Consider the following 22,566-nt stretch of genomic DNA (forward strand, 5'->3'; position numbering starts at 1 on the left):
CATGTCCATGCCTTTATGACCACAGGATACAGTGCCAAATCACAACGCTGAAATCATCTCAGACTGTTTTATTGAACACTTTAATGAGTTCACTGTGTTCAAATCAATTTAATTCATGGGACAATTTAAATTCCGCAGTCACCAGATCTCAGGCCAGTAGAGCACCTTTGGGATGTGGTGGAATGGGAGATGTTCCCAAATGCCCAAAGACACTCATGTGAACAAATCTGTCCTCGAAGGTCCCAAGTTCCTTCTGTCCTGTTCCTTAACTAACATTAGTCCTCTTGGTCCATCAGGCTGTGACACACATTAGTGACATTTCATCAGACATGCCGGCCTGTCGCTCTGCCTCCAGAGGGAACGAGTGTCAATATTTCGGTGCTACTTTGGCTAATTTTAGTTTGCTACCTTGTTAGCCTGTTTTTCAGCTTCTACCTCAAGGCAGACAGGCTTCATAACACTGTGCTACCACTTAACATCCAGTTGATTTTTAATCGAACCTGAACTGTGAAGTACGTAATCAAACATAAACACGCATGTGCAGGTCAGACGATCATCTAGAGTATGCTGGTGTATTTTCATAGTTTGCATTTGATCATATTGCGTATTTTATATCATTTCAGTTTATGACTTTATATGGTTTTTATAGTGTGACACACAGCAGTGGACTGGGTAGCGTTGCCGTCTCACAGCTCCACAAATCCTGCTTGGATCCGGAGTTCACGTGTCTCCATTAGTTTCCTTCCAGTTTCCCAAAACACGCAGTAGTTCAGTTAGCTTTGCTGAATGTCCCATAAGTGAGGAGGTGTGTTCAAGGTAAATAGACAATAACCTGCTATTCTATTAGGGTGTACTGCTGACTTTTACTCAGTGTTCCAAGGGTAGACTCTAGATCCACTTCAGTCCAAACTAGGATAAAGTGGTTGCTGAAGATAAATGAAGAACATTTAAAATTTTTTATTAAACTTTACTTTTAAACTTAGAAATACCTTGTACATCCTCATGATGTTCCTGTTGGACTGAGTGGTGTTTGTAGTGCATTGGACTACCTACTGTAGCGTGTGCATTTATTATTTTGGACAATCCTTGTAGTGCTTTAGGGGTTTCACCATCCTGGAGCTTTTTTATTGCCAGTGTTTATACCTAAGGTATATTAAGTGTTAATAAATAAATGTAATGTGATTTCTTACTTTCAGAGAGCCAGCTTCTCCCTGGGAATAACTTCACCACCGAGTGTAACATCCCGGGAAACTTCATGTGTGGCGATGGCTCGTGTATCCACGGAAATTGGCAGTGTGACGGCTACCCCGACTGCTGGGACAAGAGCGACGAGAAGGGTTGTCGTAAGTCACCTGAATCTTTTTAATTACAAGCTCATGCAAAAGCTTATCTGAGACACATTCCATGCCCGAAAAGCACCAGAATAAAGCACTCGTTATGATTGTTATGCAGCAGGTAATAACCGCTCACAGAGACTGCCGCAGGCAAAATGTTTGCTTTGATCCTTCTCTGGCGTCCCTGTCTTAGTCTCTCAAGCATTTGTTTCTCTCTTTGTCTCTCCCTCTTCTTTGCAGATAGAAGTGGGAATGTTGACATGACACAATTTTGTATCTTGGATAAGAACTAGCACCCTTCTGGAAAATCCCATAATGTTCTGTATTCCCTACATTGTCAGGGGTTTCCCCTGCCCCTATTGCCATATCTGCTCCATCTGCTTCTTGCAAGAATGGGTTTATTTTTTAATTAAGCAGCATGCAGTCTGTGTGATGTTGGAGAGCAGAAAAGTGGGTCTGTGCCAAACCACCAAGCCCCTGCTGGCCCCCAAACCTCTTTACCGCGCCTGGGCGACGCCTCTGGAGAGTCTGGAGTGCTGCTGTCGCCTGCAGACACCTCCGTTTCTTTCACTCTGCTTCTATTTTCTCTCTCTCTCCCTCCCTCTCTCTCTCTCTCCTTCTTTTTTTTTTGCACCCTGTCTATGTGCTATCTCGCTGTATAATGTGGCAGACTGTCCTGCCGCTTTTGTGTTCTGACAGAATGTAGACGGGTGTAGAACACAAGGTGCTGTAGGTCCCATTTGCACAAAGTAACAGCTTTGTAGGGGTGTCACGGTTTCACAGTATGATGACCTACGTTTCTAAACATAGATAAAAATAAATACAGATATACTTCCCCAGGTAAGCCAAACACTTACACTCGGTCGTCCCCATCACTGAGCACTGGGCATCTGTGACCAAGTCACTGATTCCCTTTCCTTGGAACACTTTGGGTAGGTGATACCAACTATATGAACAACTTAATCAATCATCAAGGCATCAAAAATTGGCTCTTGCGTGATGCACGGTACTTCTCCAGCCTGCAACATGGAGAACTATGCTATCCAAACTTTGCTATGGCAGAACGGAGAACTTCTCCCATTCTATGTGCCTTTATGACTGACATCACGTTCTGTGATTGCTTTGTAGGGATCGGTGCACTATTGTTCCATTGAAATGATTGTCCAAGACACCAAGGAGTGTCAAGACTTGCCTTAGAAGAGGACAAAAGTCAGGGAAATGGAACAGTGTAGCTGTACTTCAGTTCCCATAAGCCCCCCATGTGTCACATTTACATTCCTTTCATCATGTCGCTTGCTTTGTGTTTGTCAATGATTGGTGTATTTAAGTTCTGCGGTTCAGTGTGGACCTCAAGAACTTGACTAAAACCTTTTTGACAAGTACTTTTTGTAATAACCCTAACCCTAACCTACACACTATCAATGCATTGATTTACCATGGTATGCATAATGCAAGTGTTCATAGTGTGCACCGCCTCGCTGTAGACTGTGTTCATATCATGCAGATTCTCAAACATCCCGGGGAAAAAAGATTGATGCAGACTCCTGCAAAATGAGACGATTTGCTCCCATAATGCAGGCATAGTTCTTGGCAGATCTTCACAGTTGAACACACCTTCCTTTAACATTCCCCACATGTAGGCATCAGGTAGTGTAAGACCGGCGGAATGGGACGGGTATGGGATTTGTTTTTGGAAAGTTTTGGATAGAGGCAATGCTTTTTTGGATCCTGCAGGAGATAAATAGCTTCCTGGCAAGACTTTTGTACTAAGTAAAAAGCTAATTATTTATTTTTTTTAAATATATTTTTTACATAATATGTTGGAATGTCGTTCAGCATGCTAATTTTCACAGGAAATCTATTACCTGGCCTTTTTTTTCTACTGGTCATGCTACTGTAACAGATTTTCTTTTTCAGATCCTCTGTATTCTGAGTAAATGGGCACTAGTGGCTCAGTGGTACAGTAAGTGTTTCGCCTGCCATGCGAAAAGCCTGGGTTCAATTGCCAGCCAGTGGATGCAGTGCCGCTCCCAAGCCCGGATAAACTGCGAGGGTTGCGTCAGGAAGGGCAAGTGGCGTAAAACCTGCGGACCGAATGGTCTGCTATGGCGACAGGCGAAAGACCAACAACAACTGTATTTTGAGTAAATGGTTCTGTAAACCTTTTCCCAGATCATCATTGGGGACTTGTGTCTGGAAGTGAGGCAGGTTCCTTGCTCTCCCTGGCTTCATGAGACCCTTTAAAGGGAAACTCAACAAAGATATTTTTTTTCTCCTGATGTGAAAAACCCAAAAGTCCCCCCAACTTGTTTCTTTTTCCCCACCAACAGAGACTGTGGGTGTACATTGTATCCTGAATGAATTTTCCTGTAAGCTCCGAATAAGCTCCAAGGTAAAGTACGGTCTTATGGGAGTGGTGGCACAGGGCAAAGACAGGGAAAGAGCCAGAGGTAAGATCAGTTAGTCTTGCTTTGTCTCTCTTTACCTGCAGTCATTTACCCTGTGGGGGAACTGCTGCTTTGTAAAGCTCCTGCTTTTAAGCTCATAGCCAGAGGTGGCCAGATTTTTAACAAGGCTTTTCATTTGTAAATGCTTTAGACGAGGAAGCAAACCACAATAGGCACTCAATCACAAAAGCAGCAGCCTATTCTTCCCGAGAGCACTCTAAGACAGAAAGGACAGCGACAAGTAAAGCGAAAATTAGTCCCAAATGGAAATGAGCATCCACCTGTGTGTGTTTCTCCACTATCTGATTAACAAGCAGACATACATATCCTCTAATGCACAAGCTTTTCATGTTCGCCCTGCTAATAAAAGAGGTGCATCTTGCAGCTCTTTGTATAATTTATCCATTGATCTTAGTTTTGACGGGCAGCTGAAATTCTCTTATGGCTTGTTAATAACCTCTGCTTCCTGATGTTGGGTCAATGACTTGACTGCTTGTCCCCTCATAAGAAGGCTGCGCAGTTAGTGGCAGAGACGGATGAAAAAGCCTCTTGCACAAATTGGGATATTTATGCAAAGCTAAGAGGAAAGGTCAAAGCCAATTCAGTCCCCTGTGCCTCATTAATGGGAAATTGTTTTTGGAAATTACTCCACCAAAGGGAATGTATGAGAGCGCGGCCACTCCGAGATGTTAAATGAATCAGGATGAGTGTGCATATACTGTACCGGCCACTTGGCTTTTTTCTTCTTCTTTCTTTTCCTTGCCCTTTTATCTGCACGTTTATTTATTCATTTTTTTACAATAATGTAGTTCTATGGATGACTTTGTGTGCATGGCTTTTGATGTATGTATTTGGTTGAGGCAGGCATTCAACAGAGGGTTTACCTGTAGCATTTATTCATTCCTGACCTCTGGAATTATAGTTTTGATTTAAAATCGATTTGATTTGCACTTTTATTAAGGCAGTCCATTTTTTGGCATGGGTGGTTCCTGGTTGATTATAAAATATTAAGGAGCTTTAATTCTTCGGGAATTTTAGCTTGTGCTGTCAGGAATTTCTCATTTTTAGTGCATTACAGAACATGGTTGATGAACAAAATGTGCCAAATATTCAGTCCTCATTCACAGTCACGTGCAAAATGTCATCATGACAGTTAATTCATTTTTTAAGCACCGTTTTCTCATTACTTTTTATCATAGAGAACAAGATGTACTGAAACGTTGAGGATTTGATCCGGACTGATCACCAGATTTTTCGCTAGTTGTTTATTTTTATAGACTATTTTAATAAGGCCCAGTTCCGGTCAGGTCATGGGTGCTCTGTAGACAGTGCATGGTAAATGCTTTCCACATCTTCACACCCAGGCTGGAGACTTTTAAAGTGAATCATTTCTATGCGTGTGCACACCCCCGAGCAGCAACAGTAATTTGGCGCTGGATCTCTGCTCGTGTGCTCTGTATCTGTTCTATACTTGGCCTAGCGAGACAGAAAGCTCACCCGAGAGCTTCTCATAAGCCCTGAAATGCAGTCGACTTTCAGCAACCTGACTTCCTGAAAGAAAAACACCCCAAAAAAAAAGTCTCTCAACCTTGCAAACAAAGTTCTCTTCGGTTGTTCTTTGCTTTGTGTGTTTTCTACCCGTCAGTCTAAAATGCCAAAAGCTTTGTGCAGTGAATACTAAGAAAAGTGAGTATCAAATACCACGCAGTAAGCTACTGGTTTAAAGAGATCCAGCTGTCGAGCTTAAAGTGTCACCTTCATCACATGTCAGATTTCATATCTGTGTGAACCCGCAACTCATCAACGCACCTCAGCTGCCGTGTCTCCGTCAGACTTTTGAATAGGTTGTGTTTAATTATGCTTTCTAATGAGATGTCAAGGCTGATCTAACTATTGCAAAAGTCACGTTTAATTCGATCTTGCTTCTAAAATCTTTATGCTGCATATTCACAGCAAAGTGTATCGCCATTGTTGTGCGTTGGATTCCACACAGCATTTTTTAACAGTGTAAGGTCTTTTTTTGGGGCTTGAGAGGATTAAGCCATACTCCCAGGAATGCTGACACCGGTAACACCGGGATAAAAGGTCATCAGGTCCAAATGTCTTGCTTACGATGGAGGAAATATTTGTTAAATCTTTGCGAGAGAAAAGACTAAGGCGCTTTATCTGATTCTTCAAGGGATTATCTTCAGTATTTCTGGAGTTCAAAGCTGGACAAACACCATGACGCCCACACACACGTAAAACTTCATCACTTTTTTTTTTTTTTTTTTTTTTTTTAGTTAAATCCAATTAGTTCTGCCTATGGTTTTCATCGGCCTCTTCAAGAACACATTTCATTAAGATTGATGTATTAGGCTTAAAATATACAGATTAATTAGAAAGCGTATAACGAGTACATTCATCATTTATAAATTCCACAGGACTTATTTCCACCATGAGCACCCTGTAATGAGAATCATCAAAGCCATGGTTAATGAATATTAATATTAAACTTAAAACGCTGCACAGGTGATCAGTTGGTTTATGAGACTTCATTAGCTCATGAGACTTCATTAGCATGTAAGAGTCTAGTTAGTGCCTTGTAAAATGATCACCTCATAAATTTGTCATATCTACCGAGAGTCATCTGGACGAGTGCGAGTGTGTGTGTGTGCTCGAGCGTGTGAAGGTGTTGTGTATTGGGCTTGTGCATTTCCATGTTAAAGCTTCAGAGCTCAACGCGGAATCGTATTCGCGGAAGTGTATTTCGTGTGTCTATTACGTCAAGTGTGTGTGCAGTGGAGTTTTTAGCCGTGCTAGCAGAGCTGGGGTTCTTACTTGATTTCATGTTTTGAAATACAAATTCATATAAATGTATGATTTAAACTTAACTTCATAACCACAGCGATGTCACAATAGAGCATAATGTATCTCAGTGTTGGCCCTGCATTTATATATTACTGTTATCCAAATTATACAACAGATCCTGAAACACATCCTGAAAACAATGTTCAATCTTTTCACAAATCTAAACATTTTAAGTGTCTTTGCATAGTGTGGATGAGGAGCATGATGTCATGTCCTTTTTTTATTTTCCGTCTTCCATTTAAGCCCAGTTTAGTCATTCGAAACCCTTTATAAAGTTAAGAGATTTACTAAGACCACAGGTAAACCTAGCCCCGAATCAGAGTGCTTTTCCCCTCATGCGTGAACGATTAATTATAGACATTAATTGTTACCATAGAAATGAGCTTTTCGCTCTAGTTAGCTTTTGCATGTGAAACCTGCAGCTTGGATCAAAACATTTCTACGCGGTTCAGAAGCAGTAACAGCCAAAAACATTCGAAACGCATAGCATGTGATGCTTTACTCATTAAACTCAATGAAAGTTCAGACAGATGATGATCAGGCGATAGTAATATTGAGAATTCGTTTCTCTCTGCTGTAATTCTTGTTATTTCTGACTAGGCAATAAATACTGCAAGAAAGTTGTATATGATCAGCAATCTATTCCTTCCTTAAACCTGTGCTTGCTTTTGGGGATCTGTGTTGTTTTTCAGTATTTCCGCAGTGAGTGTCTCACAGTTACAGTATATTTAATGAAAGTGTCAAGTGTCTATAAATTTGTTTTATTGTTTATCCCACTTGCTTTTTTATTTTCAATAAATAGATTTTATTTCCGATTATTAAAGTATGCTCAGCTTACATCGACATAAATATAGTGCACCAAGTGAGCTCAGGCAAATCGAGTTGAGCTCGATGGGGGAAGGGGCGGGGCTTCAGGACATGGTCATGTAATATTGGAGAGTTCAAAACATCTGTGCTAAATATTAACTGCTAAACATCTGCACATATCTGCACATGCTGATTGTCTGACGAGAAAATTTTTGAATAATTAATGAATAATATATTATAATAAATAAAAGAATAATAATTCAATGTTGGTGGGTCAGTTTTTTCATATAATAGGAGACAATGTTACTGGATATCGTGAAAGGCTGGTATCATGTAGAAACAATAAATTCATTCTACCATGGCCTACTCCCCTGATTAATTAGTGTAAAGTGATGACAGTCTTTGTGTAGATATGTGTAACCACTGAAGAAACCAGGCGCAAAGCATAAAACACCTGCTAGCATCACATACATAGTGCTCTGCAGACTCCAATCATATCCCATATGTGAGATATACTGTAAGGACAGAACCCACATCTCAACACACATCATCACTAAAACATTAGTCAGTGACTTGGTTACTAGGGGAGAAATCAGGCAGGGGAGAACGCATTAATTTGCATAAAAGCAGAAATAAAGTTGATTGTTGGTAGCAAAGGTTCAGAAGCAACAGCAGTCTACTCTGACATAAATAGGACGGAAAGCAGGAGAGAGCTGCCTCGCTTTTTCGTAGCCGTACACTTTTTAGAATAGCATGTATTCCTCAGGCTGTCCTGTCTACCTACTCGACCACCATCTTTAGGTTTTACTGACACATCACTACCACAACATCAGGCACAACAGTGGATGGCGGAAGATACAGTTGCATACTATGTATCTTTCATTGATAATTGATTCATATCAAAGTGTATTTCAGAAAATTACAGAAATAATATTTGATGGTTACAGATCACCTGATTCTTAGTCACACAAATCAAAGAGTAACCTAGTAATTAATAGCTACTTTCCCGCTGATTATTTTCTTATACAGTATGTTGTGGTGGACTTTGTTATTTGAAAGAGAAACGAGCATGTGAAAATTAAATTGAATCGTGTAATAAAGATTTTAATCTACAGTCTAATTTGTCATCATAATGTGATTAAGTCAGACAGTGAAAAAAATATTTGATTCCTCTTGGATTTGTTGGTGCATGCTAGAGATATCGTTAGCTCGTTCAGTGCTTCTGTTGCAAATGAGGTAATGCCATGAAATTTCCTGTGGTTTATGCTTCATAAAGTGATGTTCAAATAACTGATAACCAACACTGACATTTCACTCAGTTGCTTATCATCTAGATCATTTTATCCTGTATAATATTGGTCACAAGGAGCCTGGTGTATATCCCAGGAGACTCCTGGAGGTGGGGTACGCCAATCTATCGCCCGGAACACACACTTATTCACACACTTCGGGCAATTTGGAAACACCAATGAGCCTTATCTGCATGTCTTTGGGCTCTGGGAGGAAACCGGAACACCTGGAGGAAACCCGCCAAGCACAGGGAAAATATGCAAACTTGACACAAACACGAGGTGGAAATCAAACTCTGGAGCTGTAAGGCAACAGTGCTATCTACTAAGCCACTGCGCTACCGACACTGACATTACAGACCCGAATGTCAGAGACCAAAACCTACCTCTGCCGCAGACGAGAAGTTCATTTAGAGTTATTAGCCTGAAAAATGACCAATAACGGCACCTCAGATTAGAGGCGTTATGAAGTCTTTAGAACATAAGTAGCAGATACATCTCAACATTAACTGTTCAAAGGAGATTATTGTATTTTTTGGACGCCTTCAGCATTCCTTTACAATGTAGAAAGAAATAAAAATCGGGAACCATCATGAAGTTAGAAAGTGACCCCAAACTTTTGAACAGTAGTTTACATCGTGATAGAGACCAGGTTTAAGCCTAGTAAGCTTTCTGGGAAATCAAACCATGAGACCAGGCAGCACAAGTACATTGGGCTAGCTAATAATCACATAAATTCACATAAATCATCTTCCTTCTCTCCACTTATTTATGTATTTATTATTTTTGTAGAAGGAAAGATTTATGTTTATTCCAGTGCTTATAGAGATAGGCTACATTACACAGATAATGTAAATAACTGGATTGAAAAAAAAGCATATAAATATAAATCAGGCACTTAGGCATGCAATGTAAACACCGCTGTTCTCTTGCTATTAATTGTTCAACAACTCTACAAACATATAGACAAGTCTGTCTGGTTGTTTTTTTCATTATCAGCCAAGTGCACTTGTTTATTGCATAGTGACACAGTAATAAGCATTATATTGCAAAAGGGATTTTTCAGATCTCTACGGGCCATTACCTTACAGCGCCTAGGGTGTAGTACGGCAAGGAATAAACAGGGCATTTGTGGAACGCTGTAGCTCAAGCATGTTTTAATCGTTTAATTCAATACCATAATAATATTTATGGTAATGTTTTGATATGCTGCCATTTTTCCCCATATTATTGACATATTTTACATTGTGTGCTCATTTGATTATTTTTCTATGAAGATGATGATTATATATTTTTGAAATGTATCCGCAAGCAATGGTTGGCATGCCCAAGTGCCAAGGGTGTGCCAGGGACTGTGAATCATCATGCTGCCAAAATCTGATGAACTTTGTGGAAGTATGAAAAATCTCAAGCCAATTAAATGGGACAGTGATTTCCTAAGGGAATGTGCATGATTTAAGTACATGCGTAGTCTTGCATGCATATTGGTGTCATGCCTCCTTTTAAGCATGATCGGTTATTGATTCATCAGGGCAGAAGTATTATAAAGTTTGCTTTTTTTTTATTCTCACTGTCTATTTCCACTTGGGCTGTAACAATCAGGTTTTAATAGTAAATTTAATTATGGCTTATTAAACCCACGTGAGCTCTGGACCACAGTGTACAATGTAATATGCAATTATGCCATGCTGGGTGAGGTGTTAACTGATCACCTTGTCATGGCAATAAAGAAAAAAAAAATTCCTTACCATCTTGGATATCCTGACATTTTGATCAAATCTTATTTGAGCATCTCTCTTGACTCAAAAATGTGAGAAGAGCGGAGGATATAAAAATAGCAAGTGGAGACTAAATCTGGAAAGGACTGGAAATCACATGAGTACAAAATCTGGGATCTGGACACACACAGTGCTGGGACCATAAAAATACAATGAAAGAAAATATCATTTGAGTGTTTGCCGTAAGTGTTCTCTGTAAAAATGAAAGGTGCGCCTTTAGAGTGTTTAGCTTCGGTCATGTGTGGTAGATCTACATTGTAAGTTCATAAAACTTGCTGTTTTGGCTGGTGTATTTCCTTCGAAACTAGAAATGCCTCTCCGTATGACATACTATTACCCGTACATCACACATTACCCTTGCAGTTTGGTGTTAAGAATGATCAGTCACACATCAATGGTCTTTAACTGTTGCTGGTCCACAATAGGAAGGAGCAGAGGGCCTGGCGAATGGGCTACGGACAGCGACTTTAAATCTGACCGCTGCATGCATGTTCTTCATATAAGCAGCTAGCTCAGAGGTTCAGAGGTGTGTGGAGAAGGTGCTCCCTGTATCTCTATTTGAACTGACTGCTCAATTGAGTTAAAGGCAGAGAGAGAGAGAGAGAGGGGCAGGTGTCTTACTAGCAGAGTGCCATCACATGGCGAGACTCTTAATGGATGGCTGATCAATAAGCTGCTATAATTAATACTAAAGAGCAGAGATAGACTATCGACCCGGTTCTGTCTCCCCCCCTTCCTGTCTTCACACAGCTTACAGGCTACCCCCTGTCTCCCTCCGTCTCTCCCCAACACCCCACAGAGGGTCTGTCCACAAGAGCTCACTTGAAGCAAACCTGTTAAGAGACATGAACAGCGCTGCTGCATATTTCATCTTCCTTATTCTCTTTCAAATCTCCTGCTGCTTAATTCTGCCGAGGATATCCATTTGCACAGATCTGCTACTTAAACAACCTTGTTCTACAGGGGGGCTGAGTAATTGATACCATTCGAACAGACTATATAAAATAATGAGATATCTGTTGATAATGCCTGATCAGTGATGCCGCATGAATCAGAATATTTTACAAAAGTGAGCAAGACCAAGTCTTAGCACAGATATGTGATGGAATGTTATTGTAATGCTGATCAAGGTGAAGGTCAAAGAAGCAAGGATTGCTTAGCCGGCTCTCTCTGCCCACCTGTCCGTGTTCCTAATGCCCTCTTGGCTTTCACACAGGCTCCATTACCTATTGATTTCTCTCCCTATAGGAGTGCTTTCCCGAGGTCAGAGCAACCTTTCATCTCTTCCACTATACATTCCATCATTCTTTTCCCACTCCCACCCCCTACTATCTCTCATTCCTGCAGTGAGTGAGCTGGAACCATCCCTCCCAGTATAGGCCTTGTGCACTTCTAATCAGATTTATTTATGCAGTGCTTTCAACACAAGAAAAAGCAGCTTTACGGATTACAGATTTACGGTTACAGATTTAAAACCATAATGAGCAAGCCAGGGGCGACAGCGGTGAGACAAAACTCTCTGAGACGACATGAGAAAGGTACCTGGAGAGAAGGCATGCTATAAAGGGAACAATCTTCTGGGTGATGGGGGAGAGGTGGATTGAAATTCCTCACTGTTAGTCATAGCATGAGAGTATACTGTAAAGTCTAACACTACCCAACTGAAAAGATGTTCAGTTTAACCATATTACTGTATGTAAGGCTGCCCTGGACAAACATATTGATGTGAATTATTTATGTGGCCACAATTTATAATCGTAAATACATACGTGAACAGCTTTAGGAAAACTTATTTGGCATTTTTTAACTTATGTTACAATTTAAAAAAGAAAAAGTAATGAATCTTTCTTAATACTCAATTTTTCTTCTCTGTATATATTATACTACTACAGTAGTACCACCACATATGAATTTAATCTCTTTCGGAGGCGAGTTCTTAAGGCGAAATTACGTATTGCAGAAGGCATTTTCCCATAGGAAATAATGTAAATGCAGATGATCCATTCCAGCCACCCAAAAATTGGGTGTCCAATTACCAATGTCCAACACTATAATTGAGTTTTTGCATATAAAAACAATCAAAACATGTTGCAAAGACATGTAAAGGGACTACATTCTGAAATAAATAGACATTTAACCTTTCTTACCCTTACCTTATGATTCCTCTTGGCACCGGCTGCTTTAAAACAAAACTGAAGGTAGCTCTGTTTTATTCTTGCTGATATCCCTTATAATATTTTCTTAAATCTTAACACTAAATCTTGCGCAAAATAATAAAAAAAATAAATAAATACATAAGCTCACTTGGCTTGGCTTTCCTGACGAGTCTTTTCGCTGACAAACTCAATTCAAAATTTCGATTTGGCAAATCTTAAGTTTTTAAGGCAAAAAATCACAAGGCAAGGTGTATTTAAAAAAAATTTAAGACTCTATTAAGCTTTTATTATGCTTTAGTTTTGAATATTTATGCACCGATGATGTTTTACTAAGCCTTACTGCTTTCACTGTAAATGCGACAGTCGTTATAAATAATAATAAAACATTTGTTTTTAAGTCATTTTGACATTTTCACCAAAAATGCACCAAGTTACGGGTCATTCTGACAATGAAAATTAATCTTAAAATAAAAAAGTGCTCCAACTTACTGAGCAGAAATTTATTAATTAATTAATTAATTTATTTATTAGAAATAAAATCCAATAAAAAATGGGGACAGCTACCCACCAGGCAGAATAAAGGCTACCATATTGTATGCCATTTTCTTACAAGTATGCCACATGGGTCAGCGTTTTCTGTGTGTGGTAATATGACTAACAGTGTTGCCACCAGCATCAATGATATGAAATTTATGCAGTGGTGTTGTGCTTGTCTGTGAAAAGGAGAGTAAAACTTGTCCTTTTGTTTTATATTCACCACACTTTTATAGCTCTTAAAATTAATTTTTAAAATATTACTCAAAGTGACATGAAATAACATTAAATCTTTCTTTCCACATTCATTTTTATGGCATCTTTGTGTGAATGTTGCGTGTGGAATCATTTGGGTTGTAAAACTGGCTCCAACATCATAGGGCCTGAAAACACCCCAATGACCCAATTTACTGTTGTACTACATTCTACAATTTCTGTGGCTTTGGGACTCCAGGGAACCCCAGTGAGAGCCATTATCCACATATGGAGACAGCTTGGAACAGTGAGGAACCTTCCCAGAAGTGGTCGACTCACCGAAATTACTCTAAAAGCACAACGACGTTTCATCCAGGAGCTCATAAAAGAACCCAGAACATCATCTAAAACACTGCAGGCCTCACTTGCCTCAGCTAAGGTCAGTGTTCATGATTGAACAATAAGAAAGAGACTGAATGGCAAAAATGACATTCAGGGGAGTGTTCCAGACGAAAGCCACTCCTGACTAAAAAGAAAGCTCGTCTCACACAGGTTTTACACCGGATGCCCTTCCTGATGCAACCCTCCCATTTTATTCGGGCTTAAGACCGGCACTGTATCCAGTGGCTGGGGTTTGGGCATGGGCTGAGGATTGAATCCGGGCCTTCTGCATGGCAGGCGAGACACCTACCACTGAGCCACCAATGCCCCTACAGCACTGTATATCACGACACTGTCTTCTTTTTTTCCCTTTTTTTTTTGGATACACTTTATTTTTTTTAACCTTTTTAGTATTTTATATTATAAAGTATGAAATGACTCCCAGTTTGCGAACCCTACCATTACACTTAAATTTCAATGATTTTGAAAAGAAATGAAGGTTACAAAAAGGATCTTTCATACACGAAAACCCTCCAATGTGATTTCATTAAAACAATCCCGCGAAGAAGTGTGGGCCAAAATTCCTCCACAGCGATGTGAATGACTTATCACAAATACTTGATTTCAGTTGTTGCTGTCAAGGCACAACCAGTTATCAGGTTCGAGTGACTGTGATTGCAATATTTATTGTAATTATCTTCGTAACCAGAACATGCACGCCATGTCACTGCAAGACCATTTCTATTTAAATTTAATGTTATGGACCATCATTGACCGAACAAGTTTGTTCCTAAATCACTTATGTTACAGCAGCTGTAAACCTCATTAGCTTTTAATTTCTACTTTCTTGAAGTAAAAAAAAAAATCTAAGTTTATTGTTGTTTATTTTATTTATTTATTTATTTATTCATTTTTGCATCACCAAGAATCCATATCCATATCAGGTCAGAAGACGTATAAAATCTAAAAACTGAAAATCGCAGAGTGTTATGAAGTGCTGACGCTGATGATGCCTGCTATAAATAAACTGACTTAATGGCTCATCAAAGAAAAATGTCAGCGTATCAACAATTACACACATTTTTCAATCTGTTTATGTTCCGCACCACCACAGCTGTCTCTGTGTAAGCTGTTACTATAGAAATGATAAAGCTTTAGATTGAGCGCCTTGATGAACCACTATGATTTGAATTGTGGCTGTCGTTACTGTCAGAGCTGCAATCAACACTTTCTGACCAATCAGAGTCATGGTTTTAGTAGAGTTGGTATTGGGCAGTGTCTGCGTGCGTGTGTTTGTGTGTGTGTGTGTCTCCTTTGTTTCGGGCTGTGCATACCTTAAGGATTTGGTGTGCCTGCAATGTGACCCTGTTTTCATTAGTACAAAGGATAAACTGTAACTGAAGCTGGATACAGGCGCTGGGGTTCCTCTAAACAACTCGTTTCAGCTCAGCGGATGGAGGGAAAAAAAACTTGGCCCGGATTTAAGAGTTAAACAAAGGAGTTAGTGGGGATGAGGAGACAACGTGGAAAGACAGTATGTGTGACTAAAATGCCTCTGAAAGCGTGACCTCTTAATAGAAGGAAGAAACTTGACAAAACAATGTCCATGAATATTATTTCCCTCTCCGCGTCTTTCCCGTTTTCCCACTCAAATCTAAGCCTCAGTGTATAAAGTGTTATTAAACTGCCATCATTGTGGATGCTCTTTGCCTGTTATATGCAGCATCCATGAAATTAGCATGAGTCCTACTTTAGAGCCAGCGTGAGAATGGTCACGGCTCATGTGCCTGCACGCCCAGCTGCAAATCACGCAGAGGCTCTGAATAAGGCCGGAAAAGAAAAAGAGAACAGTAGCATTGTTGGTGTGCACCGGTTCAGGCCTGACCCATCCTCCACCGCTTTATTACTTCTTTTTAATTAAATTTCATATTTGTTCAAGGGCAAAAAAGAAAAGCATTAAAGCAGAAACAGAGAGGTTTTTGCCGCAGCAGACCACCACGGTGTGTCGTTACCACGGCTGTTATTTTTGAAGTAGTGCACAAAGGAAAGGGAGAGAATAGAAGAGGGAAAATTACTTGGCTTCATCCCCTTAGTGCATGGTGATATTTTTAATTTACAGGCATGCATAAATCTTTTTTTTTTTTTTGCTTTGTTTTCGTTTTGTGGCAAGACATTCTTTTTCTTGTAACCACACAGTGTAAATTAAATTGCAATGTGCACAAAATTTTCTAAAATATTTAGATTTACAGACTGCACATATGAGCCAAGGCCTGACTTTAGAGAAATTTAGGGTTTTCTTTGTGTCTTTCTTTATTCTTCTCTTTTGTTTCTTCTTTGTTTCTCATTTTTTAAAGTGAACTTTAAAAAAAAAAAGCCACATTTATTGTAAAGAGACATCTATCTGTTTTAATAGTGGACAATTTCCCCTTTTTTCTCTTTCTCTCTCTTTTTCTTTTTCTTCTATGTTCTTTTTGAGAAATGAGGAGGAAAAAGGCAGCAGTTGTTTCAGAGGTAAACTCTCTTTCTTGTGGCCCGGCACACAGATTGCGTGCAACTCGCAGTGTGACCTTTCCCGCCGGTTCGCTATTTGTCATTACCCATGTTTTCCGGCAGACATCTTTCTGAGACCTTGTGGATGATGTCTTTGTTTATGCCATAGGCTGCAGAGACAGTGATGGGGAATGAACGTCCACTCTGTCTGACAGAGCTCCGTCATGGTGCTCAGGTACGCTGCGGAATGGCCAGTGGAAAAGTGCTTAGGTAAACTAACACAATCAAAGCAGATGACAGATTTAAATCTGTCATCAAAGCTGTTTACATATTGAAGCATCGATTGTGTACATGCTGTTATAGCATGATCTTGTTGGATCTTTCCTTGCGTTTACATCAAGGTATTGACGGGCCCATGCACTGCCAGCTTTGGGTGCTTGCTGGATTGGTGTTTAATTGATGTGGGTTTAGGATATCAATATCCATCAGAATCTATACAAGCTGCTTACTCAGGCCTCGGTACCCCCTTCTCCATCTGAGATTTATGTGCCAGATGCTAGAGCGACACAAATCTGTCTTACTTATTAGCCTGTTTCCAGTTTAATTGGTGAGACAATGCATTTAGCTTGCGCAATCACGAGCAAAGTAATAAATCCAGCCACCTTTATTCTCTGACAGAGGCCACTTTTTCTCTCACTGGAGCATAGCAGCATAAAAGCAAGCACTGTAAATTCCTTCGAGCTTCCACGTCCTTTGTGGATCTTGCATGTCAAATGCTTGGTTGGTGCTGCTTTTCAATCGGAATTCTGTAGTCATAGTATGTTAGTTATGCTACAGGAACCTGTGGACTTTAAAGAGGTGCCAAGGGTAATTTTAGTTCCTGAACTATAATCACAGAAATGAGTTCTTGTACTTGTCTGCAGAAGAGAACTCCTTAAGGGCGCGCTTGCAAATCAGATCATGGCTGACTGCTCAAATGCAAGCTTCTAAAAGACCAAGATCATTTAAACAAACTGTAATTATGAAAGATCATCAAGAGAAATGTTGGGCAGGATTTTAAGGAAGACATCGAAAGCTTCATGTGTGTACATGGTTCGAGTGGCCTCATGCCAATAGTTATATAATATTTAGTTAATATCAACAATATAGTTCATGCTATTTGCTGTGTCTTTTGCTTTGTACTGAAATGTAATAACTGTTTGTTGTAATAAGTAGGGGTCGCTCAGTGGTTAATGTGTTGGATTACTGATCGGAAGGTCATAGGTTCAAACGTCAGCACCGCCAACTTGCCACTGTTGGACCCTTGAGCAAGGCCCTTAAACCTCAACTGCTCAGGTGTAAAAAAAAAAATAATAATAATAAAAATTGTAATGAAAGTCGCTTTGGATAAGGGCGTTCGCCAAATGCTCAAATGTAGATGTAAATAAATGTTTGTGCAGGTTACAGTATTGGGATAGACATGTAAAGTTTTTTTATGGTTGTTTTTTGTCTCATGCAAAAAATTGCATGTCACCTCCGAGTGGTTCAGTGGTAAAGTGCTCGGCCTATCATCCAGAGATCGGCCAAAGTTTTCGATCTCCGGGTGATTCTGTTACCTCTCACAGCCGGAGGTCTAGAGAGAGCTGATTGGCCGAGCTCTCTCAGGGGGGAGGGATGAGAGGTACTTTGTGCTCCCACATTAATCACGGCTCTACAGCCAATCAGGGGCGTCTGTAAGCTCGCGCACGTGGATGGAGCGGCTAGCGCTTTCCTCCGAGTGTGTTACTCCGCCCCTAACAATGCATGAGCAAGCAGTTCGAAAAGATGTGATCGGCTGGCGTCACGCGGTTCGGAGGAAACACGTGATAGTCTTCGGCCCTCCCGACTGAATGGTAGTAGTAGCCTTAATGTGGGAGCCCCCTAGTGACGGGGAGGAATTGGACACGACTAAATTAGGCTCATTGACCAAAAAAAAATAAATAAATACATGTCTTTTGTATTCATTTTTTGAATTTTGGACGTAGATGCTTCTGGTAGATACTGTCTCACTGGCTTTATCATTCCTCTCATTTTTTTCTTTCTTTTAGCGAAGGTGAAGTCAAAATGCGCTCCCACATTCTTCGGCTGTGCTAATGGCGTCCACTGCATTATCGGCCGCTTCCGCTGCAACGGTTTCCGCGACTGCCCCGATGGAAGCGACGAAGACAACTGCAGTGAGTATCTGCCAGAATGAGGGATAAAAGTTTCAATATAAAATGTATACATGGAATGTATATTATTTCTGTAAAGCTGCTTTGCCACATTGGCCATTATTAAAAGCTTAACTTTGGGCAAGGGGTTAGCTCAGTATTCAAGACTTTGGATTACCGCCAGGCTTCTGACTGCTCAGATGTAGGATGAGATGAATGTAAGCCGCTCTGGATTGAAGCATCTGCCAAATGGCAGAAATGTAAAAGTGCTACACAAATAAAAAAGAAAAATGAAACCGCTGCTGGAGCAAATCCTTCAAGCCTGTCTCACCCACTGTCTGATCTGAAAATCTTTTATTTCTTTTTCTTCAAGAAATACCACGACCGAGCGAGTTCAGAGAGGACAGCAGAGCTGTTCAGGCTTTTCTACATTGCTTTGTGTGTGCTTTGTTTTGAACTTTTAGATCAAAGGCGAAACAGTGTCCTGATTCTTAGTTTTGAGCGGTGTTCTTGAGTGATGAAACAGTGTTGCTGCTCTGCACGGCAGGACAGTCGTGGCTCAAACAGCTACACCTGCGCTCCGACCTCAGCTTCCTAACTGGGATATGTGGGGAATTTTTTTTTTTTATTGTGGTGTAGGGTACATGACAAATCATTGAATCTTAATCTTCATTTATGATAGGATTGAAATGAAAGGATTTTTACTAGTGAGCCACTAGTTCAGAAATAATAGTCAACTTAGTTACTTTCTTTTTCATAATTTCTGCCAAAACAGGACATGACATTTTTGGTCTGTTTCATTTATGTGGCAAACTGCGCTTCACTTCATAACCTTCTAATTATATTTCTATCAACAGATCACGGTGGTTTATAGTAAAATATCCAATATGTACCAATTTTTGACATGCACTCATATGAATCCATTCTCAATAGGGTCCTAAAACCTCAGCAATCTCTTAGAGCCTCCATGTGCTGCTGATCAGACTCTGACCTTGGATGCTGTCAGTCACAGGAAAATTCATTATTTCATAGTGTAAGGATGCTATTACCATTTATCTTATCTAGGCTCAACAGAAAAAACTTTCTCTGTATCACAAATTTAAATCCCAGAAATGCCACACGCATCTGTACATAGAATCCAGACCATACAGCCCGGAGCCGGAAGAAACTAAATTTAGGCTGATTTATGCTTCTGCGTTAAGTCCATCTAGAGCCTAGACTGTAGGCTACGCAAGTTCTGAGCATTTGAAGGGTTCATTTGCAAAAGCAGATAATCAGACGAGTTGTATCAACTTAATTCAAACAATCCCACACCAGTTCGATTGATATGTCCTTGGGTGTATAATTAAGTATGATTCATGACAGTTGAGTAAAATGGAGATATCTGTATTTGCAAATGAACCCTTCGTTTATGATGTGTATCTGCAATTGAGTTTATGTGCAACTGTGCAAAAGTTCAACTTGTTGGAGTTGAAGTTAACAGATGTTGAACAACTGTTACGTTACTTTAATTAAAGTTACGAAAAGAAAAGTTTATGGACTTGTTTGATTTCAGTTCGATTTAAAATGGAGGCCGTATATCCATAGAAGAAGCTGGAAAGACGTATTGCTACCATCTAGACCAATCACAGCTGTCACGGTCCACACGCCAGGCCACGCAGTAGGGTATGCAGCGGGCCCAGGTGTGCTTTCCTGACTTTCTGTCTCGACTAGTTGACACCCCCACAGGTCTGATTCTCCTACTCAACTCCCCCCGATCTCTTCAGGATAAAAATGAGCAAATGGTTCCAGAAGCACCTACAGTACTGTACATCAATAGGTGCAAATGATTGGATGGTTTCTGTTACCAACAGTGAATATTGTCTAATTTTAGCTGCAATAAAATGACTACACTTGGCAGTTAGTGAAATTTGCAACTTTTTTTTTACAATAGCTATACTCTCACAAGGCACTTTGATAATTAAATGGAAGGAACATGTGATGCTTGAAAATGTGCCGGAGTGCATCAAAGTACTCTCTGTTCTCATTCAGTCGTAATTCATAGTTTTGGATCTTTTTTTTTTTTTTCTATTCTATCATCTCCAGCCTAGAATCCTTACAATCCAGTCTAGCTGCTCAGGCTCTGTGATTTTAATAAAGCAAATCCCATCACACGGGGAGAACTGTTGGGTGTAGCCTGCAGGGCATCATGTATGCTCAGATCTAATCTAACCTGTTAAACAGAAATGTGCTTGAAGCAGGCAGAAAGCTCCGCTGTGTGATTGCCTCGATCTGTCCTCTAGATAATTCCGCATCAGTTTACTTCTTTTAAATTAAAAGAGCAGTGACTGAAAGTTGGATTTGTTTAAATGTAAAATGGTATCTAATTTTTGTTTTCTTGTTTGTGTGCGAGCCAGCTTTTTTTTTTCTTTTTTTTTTTTATACAATAAATAAAGTAATTGTGAAAATGACAAATAACTTTCTTTTTTTTTTACCATGCCACTATTTTCTTTTAACAAAAATGAATCCAAAAGAAAAAAAACCCACATGGGTAATACTACAGTATAACGGTTCAATAGCTTGTAGATCCACTTTAACAGCAATAACTTTGCTGCGTGACTTTATCAGTCTCTTATCATTTTTGAGGAATTTTGGCCCATTCTTCTTTACAACAGTGCTTCAATTCATTGAAATTTTATGAACGCTTATGAACAGCTCTCTTAAGGTCCTGCCACGGCCTTTCACTTGGGTTGAGGTCTGGATTTTGACTAGGCCATTCCAAATCCCTGATTCTTTCTTTTTTCAGTCATTCTGAGGTAGATTTACTGGGGCACTTCGAATTTTCTGTCCTGTTGCATAACCCAAATCTAACCAAGCTTTAGACAAAATAAGTCTAATTTGCCTCTAGAATACTCTGGTGGTTAAGAGGGGTTTCTATTGAAATGCCGTTTCAATTTCACCAAACATGGCGCTGGGCATTGAGGCCAAACCTCTCCACTTTGGTCTCATTTGTCATTTGCTTTGTTCAGATGCAGTTTTGCAGACCGTATTCTTGCTTCAGTGTTCTCTAAAATAGATAAATAAGATCATGGTGGAAAAAAAGGTATATGATGATGTTCATGTGAGGTTGTATTTACCTAATACTAAGACTGAGTGTACTGAATGACCAGGCTTTCCTATATATGGATTTCTTTTTTTTATTTCTGTGAATGCACCGACATATTCAAGGCCTCGAATTGTGTAAGAGTGCGTCTGGGAGCGTGAGGAATCATTTTCACCTGTGAACCAGCTAAAGCTAAAGTAGTGTATGTAGTTGATGGTTTAAAAAACATTGAGTTACTGTAAGCCATGGCCCTGGCAATAGCACTTTTGAAAAACTGTCTTCTGGGCCAAAGTGCATGTATTCCTTTCAGTTAGAGACACACTACAGGCAACCGTCTTTAGGGTGGAGCTTCATGAGCATGCGTGGGATTTATTTAAAACATCAAACCCCTTTTAACAATTAGAGAGCTAATCTTAAAAATAAAAAGTCTAAACTTATGCAATGAACCCTTAAGGACTTGCTGAAATTGTTCTTTCCTATGTAAATCACTTGTTCTGCTTTATTAATCAGTATTTATTGTTTAGGGATAGGAATAACCAGGGACCACCCGATATGATATTATCACGATACCTAGGCGCCAGTTGAGTTTGTGTTATGATTCTCCAAATATCATGATTTAATCAATATTCCAATTTATTATTATTATTATTATTATTATTATATATTTCATTACCAATTCTGGCAAATAATTCTGTCCTACCACACTGGATGTGCTGCTGCCAGTGTGTGAATAATGTAGAGCACACCATCTATAGGATTCGAGAGGAACGGCAACATTGTGCCAAACATCAATTAATATAAATGTAAAAAAAAAAAAAGTGTCTGTGTGGCAATGCAAAAACTGGACCACAAAAGAACTGCAATATGTATCTTTGTTATGCATAGTACATATAAACTATGGGTCATATTTCTAAGCTGATCTACGTTGGAATTGAAGTGAACCAGCCCGTCAGACCTGAGAATTGTGCATGGTGTTAGGTGCCTTTCATGGCTTTAATAAGCTGTGTGAGTGCTGGATGAGAGGGCAGTTTAATGCTGAGAGATCAATGACACAT

The 22,566-nt window shown here is 39.8% G+C and overlaps 1 protein-coding gene across 2 annotated transcripts in view; it reads left to right on the forward strand.

Moving 5' to 3' along the window:
- ldlrad3 (low density lipoprotein receptor class A domain containing 3) overlaps window positions 1-22,566 on the forward strand; it is a 92,151-nt gene that overhangs the window by 36,364 nt on the left and 33,221 nt on the right. For both annotated transcript variants that reach the window (XM_053515675.1, XM_053515685.1), the window contains exons 2-3: window positions 1,197-1,343; window positions 18,328-18,453. In XM_053515675.1, coding sequence (XP_053371650.1) covers window positions 1,197-1,343; window positions 18,328-18,453 — 273 coding nt within the window. The remainder of the gene's footprint in view (window positions 1-1,196; window positions 1,344-18,327; window positions 18,454-22,566) is intronic.

Source organism: Clarias gariepinus, chromosome 2 (genome assembly GCF_024256425.1).
Source record: "Clarias gariepinus isolate MV-2021 ecotype Netherlands chromosome 2, CGAR_prim_01v2, whole genome shotgun sequence".
In the NCBI taxonomy this organism is placed as follows: Eukaryota; Metazoa; Chordata; class Actinopteri; order Siluriformes; family Clariidae; genus Clarias; species Clarias gariepinus.